This window comes from Alligator sinensis, unplaced genomic scaffold (genome assembly GCF_000455745.1).
Source record: "Alligator sinensis unplaced genomic scaffold, ASM45574v1 scaffold1484_1, whole genome shotgun sequence".
NCBI lineage: Eukaryota > Metazoa > Chordata > Crocodylia > Alligatoridae > Alligator > Alligator sinensis.
Window position 1 is genome coordinate 134,805 of NW_005843243.1, and position 12,324 is coordinate 147,128.

Sequence of the window (12,324 nt, forward strand, 5' to 3'; positions counted from 1 at the left end):
TGTCATAAGTCCACTGTCTACATTGAGTCCTTGATTGTTCGTATCCAGCAGATTTATGAAGTGAGGTTTGTGGGCTTATCTATGAAAGGTGGTTTGGAAGTTCCCGTTGAGGATCTGAACTGAGAGATCGGAGAGCGAGGGATTGTCCTGTGAGAAATGTGCCCCCACAGGGAGTTGGGTATTCTTGTCTTCGAACGCACACCGAAAATCTAGCATTCTGGTTCGTTCACTAAGTTCAAATTCCCAGATGCGCTCAGGCCAAAGACAACTGTGTTTGGGAGAAGTAAACTCTTGGAGGACAACTATTGCCAAGCTAGATCCGTGCTGTTATCTAAAGACGAGGAAGGATGAGCAGAGATGGCAGCTTTAGTTAATCAGGAATTACACCTGCCATGGGCTTGAATCCGCTCTTCTCCCCTACATTTTCACTCTCAGAGGCAGATAACCCTCTCTATAGCTTGAGTGCCAGGAGATCTCTAATACAACATGGAGAGACGTGTACTGCAGCAGTCAATGTGCTGAGAACAGTCATTCCCATCCACTGTCTTTTTAACAGAGGCCCTTGCTCTAGGAGCTCTTGAGTTGAACTCGCCAATCCCACCCAGGGTCCCTTTACTTCTTTTTAGACATCTGCAAGGATGTAAAGTGTATTTTCATGACACAGCTTTGCATATCTCATTCCCTGCTGCTCTGAGCTCATATAACCATTGAGTGTCACTGGTCATAGTCTGGTGATCAGCATTTGGGTGGTCAAACATACCACAATGATCGTCCAGGCTCAGCTCCTCTGGCTGGTAGTGCCCTGGATCCAGGGTAAGGAGCAGACCACAAAGGAATCTCATGCATTCATATGGCAGGGATCCACGAGGAGAAGGCTTAAAGCATCTAGAGAGATGATGTGCATTTCTCCATAAACTACAACCTACAAATTCCACCGGGTTTCTCGGCTCTTTGGAACATTTCGCATGTGCTTTGTATAGCACCTGGTACAACTGGGGAGAGGGTGCCAGGGGATAAGTCTTAGCAAGTATTCAAGATGCTCATGGGAATATGTTACAGGTCTGATTGCTTAGTTTGACTGGTAAAAGTACATACTTGTATTAAACTTACATTATCTTTGGAAATTCAGGCTCCAGTGGACAAGCTGTGCTGACTCAGACTCCAGCATCCCTGTCCCTGTTTCCAGGAGACAGGGTCACCATCAACTGCAGAGCCAGTTCCAGCATTAAAGCCACATCAGAAGTTAGCTACTTAAACTGGTACCAACAGAAACCAGGGCAGGCTCCTAAGCTCCTTATCCGCTATGCCTCCAGTCGTCCCTCTGGGATCCCAGATCGGTTCAGTGGCAGTGGGTCTGGCACCGACTTCACTTTCACTATCAGCCGGGTTGAAGCTGGAGATGCTGCAAATTATTACTGTCAGCAGAGCTTTCAAAACACGTTCACAGTGATGCAGACCCATACAAAAACCTCCAACCTGAGGCTAAAGTCCAAGTTGCTGTCATAAAGAATGAAACTAGTTGTTTGCATACTCATAACCGATGGATCCTTCTGTTCTGCTTGGAGTTGTTGCTTTTCATACTTCACAGTTTCATGAGCAGCCTCAGGTCCCGCCCTTGGGAGGAGTTGTGAAATTCATCCAAGGCATCTCTCATGCAAAAGGCATAAATAGGCCAGGGAACATGGACTGGAATTCATGATCCCTGACTCCCACCAAGTTCAAAACGAGAGCACAGAATTAGCCCTCCTCTTGTTTATTCTCCTTGCTGGCTATGTGGCTCTTTTTAAATTTCCCCCTCATACAGACTTCAGTCCGGGGATTACTCGGGCTCCAGCATCCCTGTTGGTGTCTCTAGGAAATACAGTCACCATCAACTGCAAACCCAGTTCCAGGGCTAGAAGCTATGTGGCCTGGAGCCAGAAGACACTGGGACAAACTCCTTAAATCCTGGCACTGACTTTACTTTTACCATCAGCTCTTGCGACTGAAGATTATTGTTGCTGGCAAGTTTATAGCTCGCCTCGCACAGTGACACTTCCCAATACTGAAGCATCCCTGCTGTGCTCCTCATGCTCCAATTAACAGGTGGTTCCTGTCTCATTCTAAGCACTGCTTTTTCAGCAGGGGCAAGGTGGGGACGGGGCAGGAGCTTCTCTCCACTCCTGGCACCACATCCCACCATCATCTGTTCCTTCTTGGCAGGCTACTTTCCCAGCATTTCCATTTAAGCCATATATGCAGTAGCATAAGGCAGGGTGCTTGGCCAGGACATCAGCATTGCACAGCCGCTGTCACTGCCCCATGTGCAGTTGCCCCTATTGTCACTAAAGGATCCAGTTTTGCCTCTTCATACATGCTGTGCCTTGGTGTGTATTCATTGGGGCCTACTTTGATTTGGGCTGTTTCCACACTATGCAGTTGGTATATGTAATGATCAATGGTTGTATTAATCCACACCCCAGTGAACCCTACCCCTTCAATCTAGAAAGTCGGAGAACCACTGAGCTAACCTCTGTGAATAAGGAAGCAGGACCGGGCGGCACTGTATAAACTAACTCATTCAGAGAGGTGTGAGCTCCATCGGCTACAGCAGGTCAGGAAGTAGATATTCACCTACAAAAGCTCATGCCTCTCTGCATGAGTCAGTCTATAAGTCAGTTTATAAGTTGCTATCATGCTATGCCTTTTGCTTAAGGTCAGATGTTATATGGTTAACTACCTCTCTCTACTCCAGTAACAACCCACCAAATTTCCCCACAACGGGCACCGGGTGGCACATTCTACTCTCTTTCACTGGGAGATGCTGGGAGTTTAGAAAAAGCAGTGATTATATTCAGTGCCGAAATACAGGTGTGGGAGCTTATATTTCAATGTCTGGCTTTGAGAAGAAGGGTCTACTCTAGGGGCGGGCAAGAAGGAAGCTGGGTGCTGTGTTAAAGGAAGGACAGAGCACAGCAACATCACTTGGTATCTGAGCAGGAGCACAGCACCCTGCAGGGACCATTCTCTTAGTGCTTTATAGCCCCCCACCCCTCTCCACACACATCAGTCATGTGCTGCTGCTGCTGCTGAGTCTTATTGGCTTCCTATAATATTGCTGGGGTGTAGGTTCAGTTTTTGGAGGTCCATGCCAGGACAGGGGAAGCAGGGCTGGCTGGGGATTGGGTTGGGTGGCATGAGGGTATGTGGATAAGTAGCAGACCCTGGGGGTGGGGGATGTGGCAGTACAGCATAAAACTATTGCATCAGTCAAACAGACTTGCCAATCCAAGAACAGTTTTTTACTGCAAAGATTTTACTGACAACCAATTCTGTTGTTTTTGGTTTTTGGTTTTTTTTTTACTGTGGCTGGTGTTAAACCCTAAATTTGAATGCAGCTCTTCCAACTGGGGCCTGACAGAAGAGTTGCATTTACATCATATAAAACACATATCAGTAAAAATGTGTGTCAGTAAAAAAAAGTTTGGTTGTCAGTAAACAGTTTGCAGAATTGTTAGTAATTTTTGTGTGTGTGGATTGGCAACCCTTTTGGAAGATCATATTACAGTAAAATGCCTGTGGTCTGGCATTCTATGAGCTGGAATACTCTATGAACTGGAATTTCAGTCTGACCGGCCAGATGCAGAAGGCTGGCAGGAAAAGCGCACACGCGGCGGCTGATGTTGCCACCCTCCACCCTGTGCTATTGCTGCTCATCATGCAGCCGCTGCCACCTCCTCTTCCCCCCGCTCCAAATTTTTACATAACCAGCATCTGGTATTCCCCACTCATGCCAGATAATAGGGATTTTACTGTATCTATATCATCCTCATAACAAGGTTCCTAGTATTAAAAAATCCAGAGTAAAGGAGGATAAGAAGGAAGTGCTGGATAATTTACTCCATAATAATAAGTGATTTCAATTCAAATAAAGTAAAAATACTTCAGAACATATTACACAAACCAATTTGATTTCTTTCTTTGACAGAGCAAATAATAGATGAACATAATATACTCGGTATTTTGATACAATCCCACATAACATTCCCACAGGGAAACTAGAGATGCCACCTACCATAAATGGATCTTTGTCAGAATAGCAGGATGCCAGAGGGTCTGTTTGGGTCCACCCTTCTTTAAAGTTTTTATTAATGATTTGGATAGAGCAAAAGAGAACTTCCTGATCAGATGCACAAAACTGGGAGGCTTGCAAGGACCTGGAAAGATAGAATTGAATTCAAAGGGATGGCTATGGATTGGAGATCTGGACACTAGATGACAGAATAAATTCAAAGGCAAACTTAAGGTGTGACATGTAGGGAAGGAAAACCAAGGGCACAAACACAGAGTGGGAGATGAGTACCTACCTAGCAGTACTATGGTTTCCATGGTGTCATGGTTAGCACTCTGAATTCAGTGATCTGAGTTCAAATCTTGGTGGGATCTAAAGATTTTTAGACTAGACATTCGGAAGAAACTTCTTTACGGTAAGAGTTACCACAATCTGGAATGCACATCCAAATGAGGTGGTGCTGTCCCCTGCCTTGGAGGTCTGTAAGAGGAGAGTGGGATTGTCTCACCCCAGTGATCTTTCCTGCCCGGGCAGGGGGTCGGAGTCAATTGTCTAATGAGGTCCCTTCCAATCCTAGAAATCTATGAATGTGTGGGATTTGGTGGATCACAGACTCTTATGAGCTATTCAATGCAGTTGCCAAAAGAGCAAAGGCAGCTTTGGGCTTTATTACCAGGAGTCTTTCACAAAACACATGGGAGGTAACAGTGGAGGTAACTCCACTTGAAGCTGTTTAGACCACAGTAGGGCAGCTATTTAAGAAGAATGTGAAGAAACCGGAGAGGATCCAGATATGAGCTACAGAGTTGAAAATGTAGCGGGATAAAAGCTACAAGAGGAAAAACCGAAAGAACTAGGTTAAGTTAGTCTGTCTAGCATCTGAGGGCTTTGGTGGATCACAGATAAACTTTTTTTAGTTTGTCTACAGCTCCTTCTAGGTCAGGGGCAGGCAAAATACAACCATGGGAATGATCCAGCTAGCCAAGGTATTTTATCAGGCCTGTTGAGGGTCCCTAGGCCTCACCCAGCCCAGGCATGGTGGGCAGCCTGTGCCCTGGCACGTGCAGCTGGTCCCACCACCCCCAGTGCACAGCAGGGCTGGAGCAATGTGGTGAACAGATTCTGTTTCCCAGCAGCTGAGGGGCATGTGGGCAATGTATCATGGCTTTGCCCTGGGCCCCACTATTCAGACGCTATTTTCAACAGCGCCTGAAAATAGGATGGGAGGGCAATGCCGGGACTGGGATCACAGGGCGGTGACAGCAGTCAAGGGCACTGGTTCCACAGGCAGGGGCATGAGGGCAACGTATCATGGCTCTGCCCTGGGCCCCAGCCCTGTGCTGTCACCACCTCACAATCCTGGCCCCGGCCCCAACCCCGGCCACCCGGCCCACTCCTAGACGCCACTCCCCACTCACTTGTGGCCTCATCCCTTCCAGCCAGATATGCATGCCCTGCCAACGGGCATCCCAAGCTGGTCTCCATGGAGACCTCAGGGTTGGGGTCACCAGCCAGTGACAGCATGGGGATGGGGATGGGGACAGGGATGGGAACAGGTCCCAGACATGGAGCACAGCTACTTAGGAAGCTCTGGCAAGCTGTTCTGGGACAGGGGAGGGGTGCTGACCCAGCTCAGCATGGTGGGGGGAAGAGGAAAAGGGTGCTGACCCAGCCTGCAAGACCGCACAAATACTAAGTAGCCCAGCTGCAGCCCAAATAATTGCCCACCCCTGCTCTAGGTAGTAGCACCAGGACCAGGATCTGAAGGGTTACATGTTGCAATACCAGTTTCCTTGTGAAGAGGCTTTGCTCAGAAGCCTAAGAGCAACCCTGACATGTGGCAGCCACTGCTGGCACCATCTACTGACTCCAGAAGTGGCAGGCTGGCTGCCTTCCCTCCCGAAACAATTAGAAGAGCAGTTAGCCCCACTCCCCCAACATACCAGGGCCCTTGAGGATGCCCACAGCTGAGACGGCGCAAAGGATTCCTGGCACTGCAGCCCCAGAGTCAGTGCAGACCTAGCTTTTCTTCTAGGCCCCAATCACTTTTAGATATTTAAAAGTATTGAGAGAAGAGGTGTTGAGCCCAGCTCACTTCTTCACCCATCTTTCTATTTATCTTATATATTCCCTTCCAGATTCTCTTGGTTCTAGGAACCAGGATGCAAGCCCAGTACTATGAAATGTTATTCTGAGCTGGGATTTACCTCTGGCCAGTCATCCTATGGCAGCTGCAGCAACCTTTAAGGCCATTAGGCTTTTTCTATTATCAGATTACAGCAGAGGACAAGAGATTTGGCTAGCAATTCACCTGAACCCTTCTCCCGCCCGTCCGCGGGTGCTCTGACACCAGCCAACAGAGATTCTTCACTGCTGAGCCAAACCTCCCAAGCAGCCCTGGCTGGGGGCAGTGCAACCCCCTTGTTCCACAAATGGGCTCACTGGGAAGACTGAGGGGTCAATTTTACAACTGATCTTGGAAATAGTCATAAATATTTAGCTATTGAGGTACAAACATCAATCATCCTTGACTTGGATCATAACATTAAGGATTCCATAATGTTAATTTTATTCTCCTGCCAGAGAGTCATGTTGTGCAGGTGAGTGGGTGAGCAGGTGTTTTCAAGGCATTTGCAAAAATCAATGCTCAAGTTGAATCACATGCTGCAGCCACTACTTAGGAAACACTCCCTGAAGTCAATAGGAATTTATTCTCCAGCAAAGCTCAGAGAAGTCATGGAACATGCTCTAGAGAAAGCATCACTTTTATTTCTTGCTTTCACTTGTCAGCATCTGCAGTTCCAGGGACATCAGAATAATGGGTGCTGATATCCACCCAGCCGTTATCAACCACAGCATGTCTTACAAGAAGCAGCCTGCTACCAACAGCAAGGCAGGACAAGCTCCTCCACTTCTCCTTTTCAGCGAGTCTACCTGCACTTCAGACTAGCTCAGTGGCTGCAGCTTAGTAACCATCTAAGTCACAAATTAGCAGGGTTGAAGCACCCACAATATCACATGCCTGCCCTCTGGGACTCATATCAGCTTCAACTCTCCCCTACAGCCCCTTGAATCAGCTAAGCAGTAAAGCTGCCATCTGCTCTGACACTTCTTTACCATCATATTTGAGCGTATGGATTTATCTGGAGGAAGTCTGTCACCTCTGCTTCTGATTCCTGAAAAATATTTCCCTTTAAGGTCCTCCTGGCCATCTATATTAGAATTGCTTGTATTTAGCTTTGGCTGTATATGCATCTTTCCCAGAACAGAAGAGGGATACCTTGCATCTGAAACGTGGTTGAACATCTCTGCCAACTATGAAGTCAGTCCGGTTACAGATATTGCTTCACTTCACAAACTGTACATCTCACACCTTCTGGTGAGAGTGTTGTTCTCAAATGACAATGCCATTGGGCTTTGCCCCTATAGCCCTTAGGTAGAACTCAGTGATTTCAACCACAGTCCCTCCACTTCCCTTTTTAGGCACATTTAAAGGACCAGATGTGATTTTCCATCACTAAACTCAATTTGCATCATTCACACCAAAGCAGAATCATGCTGCTTCCCTGAGCTAATATAAGCATTTTGTGTCACTTGTTACCATCTGTTGATCAACATCCAGTGGGTCGGCCATACCAAGATGATTTCCCAGGCTCATCTCATCAGCCTGTTAGTGCTATGGATCCAGGGTAAGAAACAAACCACAAATATTTGTGGAATTAAAAGGATGCAGTTTGAACAGAAGAGTGAAAATGATCTGGAAATATGTATTTTCATAAATTGTAGTCACTAGACAAGGTCTATCTATTTTGAAAGAGGTGTCAAAATTATGAGCAATGGAGAAAAAAAATTACAATGAAAGATCCAGTCTAAATTTAGTGTTAGCATCACTGCTGGGTGAGTATGCATAGAAATTGTGTATAAATACACATGGGAATTATTTTTTTCGAGCACAGAAATGGTTACCTTGGTCACATGGGGATGCATTTGTATTAACGTATATTATTTTTGCAAACAGGCTCCTCTGGGGAGATTCTTGTGACTGAGACACCAGAATCCCTGGCAGTATTTCCAGGTGACACAGTCACCATCAGGTGCAAAGTCAGTTCAAGCATTACAGGCTCCTCAGGCACTATCTACTTAGCATGGTACCAACAGAAACTCAGACAAGCTCCTAAACTCCTTATTTATAAGGCATCCACCTGTGCTTCTGAGGTCCCAGACCAGTTCAGTGTCAGTGGGTCTGGAACAGACTGCTCTCACCATCAGCCGGGTTGAAGCTGAAGATGCTGGAGATTATTACTGTCAGCAGCACTGGCGTGCACCTCTCAGTGATACAAGCTCATGCACAAAACTCGCCGTGCCATTCTGCTCAGTGTAACAGGTGCTTCCTTTGCAGAAGTACTTTTTCAGTGCAACTGCCACATGGAGACTAGCCTTAAACTTTCAGGGCCAGCAGCCCATTCACTACTCTACTGACAGAACAAGGAGCAATAGTTAAGAGAACAAGGAGCAATGGTCTGAAGGTGCAGAAAGGAAAGCTTAGGTCAGATATTAGGAAGATCTTTCTCACTAGGAGGGTGGTGAAGCACTGAAACAGATTACCCAAAGAGGTGGTGGAAACTCCATCCTTGGAGGTTTTTAAGGCTTGGCTTGACAAATCCCTGGCCAGAATAATCTAATTGGGGCTGGTCCTGCTTGGAGCAGGGGGTTGGACTGGATGACCTCCTGAGGTCTGTTCCAGCCCTCATTTTCCCTGATTCTGTGATTCTATACTCCAAGAAAATCCAGTGGAACCCACAAAAAGCATCATGGGATATTCCTCAGCAGACACATTTCCTGTTGAAAGGTGCATGCCTTCCCCGACTATCTGACTTCACTACATCTTAAACTTCAATTATGCTTTTAGCAACAAGAAATAGCTTAATATCTAAACAAATACAGAAAAACACTTGGTCTAATCTTCATAGAGCCTTCAGCAAGCACCTTTATTACACAGACACAATTTCAGCTGTTACACTCTCCCCTTTGCTTGCTGAAACACTATGATAGCTACAATTGAGATGCTAAAGCTACATGAGCTATATTGGGAAATGGGGAGGGATTTATAAATTTCACTTGAACAGATTTACAACAACAACGGTTAAACCACTATTTAGCTGTTGCTACTAAGGCAATGCACAATACTATGATGCTCAAGATGGTTAGCTACGTAATTGAAGTGACACTTAGTGACATATGAATATTACAGATTACATCATACTATTGACATGGCTAGGGCACGTTGACAGCTAGACTGCCCACCCTCTTGAGCAAGGAGAACTAACTGAGTACCTTGCTGAGCCTTTGCCTCAAGGCTTTGCAGCTTATTTTTCACTTCATTTTAGTTTTCTAACCGTGTCATGTCTACATCTGATACCCATGAAGTGGGTATCATAAAGTTGAGAGGTAGAGTCTCAGAGGAAATTTCTGGCTATTTTAGGGCAATAGTACGGTTACTTAACTGCAGTAGAGCAATGTCTCTACTGTTAGTTCTTAAGCAACACGAATTACATAAAGTCCAGGTGGTACTATTTTCATGCAGCAAATGACTTGGTCTTTCTTAACAAACATGTTGCCTTATTATTACATATGACACATTAGGTAACTCGTATATGCAGGTCATGTTAGGTGGGCTGGGAGGCCAGCCTCTCCATAGGTTCTCTAATCTAATCAAGGTGCTACTAATTTGAACTAAGGGGGCTGTGCTACATACCGAGGGCTATCGGGGGTAACTATTTCCCATATGGGGTGATGCAGATTCCAGTCCCAAAGGCACCTTCTTCCTAGCCCCGTGTTTAGCAACTAAGCAGTGATCTAGTTTCCCTCTTTTACCCCCTGCACTAGGAATGAACATTTTCTTTTATCACAACTTTTTAAAGTGGTTATTTAGGTACTTTGATAGGGGTATCTTTCTTTAAATGTTGCAGATTTATAGTATACAGATTTTTTTCCTTATGTACCAAGTTGTAGTGCTTCCCTATTTACGGCCTCCAGCTCTCAGGGCTATTCTGAGTCTCAGGCACTGCCTTCCCCAACCTAAAATGTGTAACAATTCAAAATGCATAACAATTCAATTCCAGCCTGCAGCCCTGTGAGACTCCAGAGATGGGAGGGATTTCAGACATGCCCTTGTGTATAGTACTTCTTCTTTGTAGTGGCTGCCCCTCTTGGAGCCACTCTTCAGAGGCTAACTCCTGCCTTGAGCAGGGTGCTGGATGAGATGATCTTGTTGAGGTCCCTTCCAGCCCTACTTTCTTATGATCCTATGAGCTCTCCCCAGTCACCGTGCATGGAGCCTAGCTCCCTACTTCCATCTAACTGGATCACTTGTCCTGGGATGACACCCTTGTTTTTAGGTGTGCTGAAGCCTAAGATGGAGGCACTGACAAGCTTGGCTTGGATTTGGCTCCCAAGTTGACCAGAATTAGTAATGATTATTTTGTTGACGGTTAAGAGCCTTGATCCTGGTTCAGTTGATTTTAAATTTGGAAAGAATGAAGTCTCTTCCCATTGAACTCAATGGGAGGTGTGAGCATGTCAAGCATCACATCTCTAGGTAAGCCAGCAAACTTCCTCACAACTGTCACCAGATAGAGCATCCTACTCTCTCTCATTGGGAGATGCTGGGAGTTCAGTGTGTCAAGAGAAATCAGACCAGTTATACCAGATGCTTACATAGGAACATGGGAGTCTAAATTTCAATGCCTGTCTTTGACAAAATCAGGGTGTATTCCTGCAAAAGCTAAGACAAACACAATAAGCACCACTCAAGGACATGAAAACATTTTAAGGCATATTCATCCATTCCTAAAGTAACTTTTAAGATTGCATAGCATAAATGTCAAGAGATTTAGGGCTCAGACACCCTTAATTCTGTGCATGACACCAGAGTTTATATCGTGATGAATTAGGAATACAGTAGAGAGTTAAGAGACAGAAGCATTGCACCCATTCACATACTTGATCCCTTGAGGTTTGAAGACCACATCACTAGTGACATCTTCATAAGGATGTTCCTAGAATAATAAAATCCAGAGTAAAAGATCATGGGAAGTGGGTGCCGGATAATTTACACTTCAATGATGGATTGCTTCAACTCAAAAAACTAAAAATCCTTAAGAACAAATTATGTCAAACCAGTTTAATGTCTTTCTCTGGCAGGGCAACTTCTTTAGTAGACAAGGGGAATGCTTTGTACATAATATACTTGGACTTTGGGTACAATTACACAGAACATTTCTTTCTCCGTGAATGCATGCTGCAGCAGAGACCGTGACAACTTTTTTTTTTTTTTTTTAAACACACAAGGTTTTTTTCAAACCTGTCCCTGCTCAATAATGCACTATAGGCATTGAACAACTCTAAAACCAGCTCATTCTGAGAAGTGCTGCAGTTCAGTGGGCAACCTCTTGGTAATTTGGGGAATTACTCCAATTGGCTTTTGTGGATTTTAGAGTGGATACAAACATCAGCTTTAAACAGACTGGAGACAACAAGTATCTAGGGGCTGCGACCCAACTCTAAGAGCAAAATAACTGGCCACTAGATAGCTCTGTGGACACTATCCTCCCCTTACAAGAAACTCCCATTAAGATGGATTCTTATCTCACTTAACCAGGAGTAACTGTTTAACCAGCATAACTGAGAGCAGGATCAATTCAACAGCATTAATAGCAATTAACTGTTTTCTGCCACAGTAATCTGTCCCATCAATGGTCTGTTCCTCTGTCAGACAGAGGGAGATGAGACTTTTCTGCATTCAAACACGGCTGATCTTTCCTCTCATCACAGCCGTTAAGTTTATGCTTTAATCACCAGCATTGCACAGGCTCTGTGCATCACAAACTTCACACAGGCTCAGTCCATTTGATGGTGGATGCTCTGGACCGATGTGAAAATTAAACTAAGAGGCAGATGAAGGAACAAAAAGCATCACTAGCTTTTAAAGAAAACAGAAATAGGATGTACAGCTCTTCCTGTCAAACCCTAACTATTCCCCAGGGTCAAACGACATTCTTCTTAGATGTGTTTCATCAACACCTTGCAAATGAAAGAGGAAAAGTGCTTTAAAGTACAAGGACTGCTCCAGAGCCCAGGGTAATCATTGGGAGTCTTCCCACTGTACCTTACCCCTTCAATCAGGACCTAAAACAGATTGAAAAAAATCAGGTAAAACTGAAAGAGCTTCTTCAAGCAACTCTAGCCTCACAGCTGGGTGACCAGCCACACAC

General features: G+C 45.2%; 1 gene segment (V, D, J or C); it reads left to right on the plus strand.

Annotated features, from left to right (window-relative positions):
* Positions 1-742: 742 nt before the first annotated feature.
* Positions 743-1,506, plus strand: LOC102377000. The segment is given in 2 exon segments: positions 743-813; positions 1,130-1,506. Coding segments are annotated over 2 exon segments (426 nt in total).
* Positions 1,507-12,324: the final 10,818 nt, after the last annotated feature.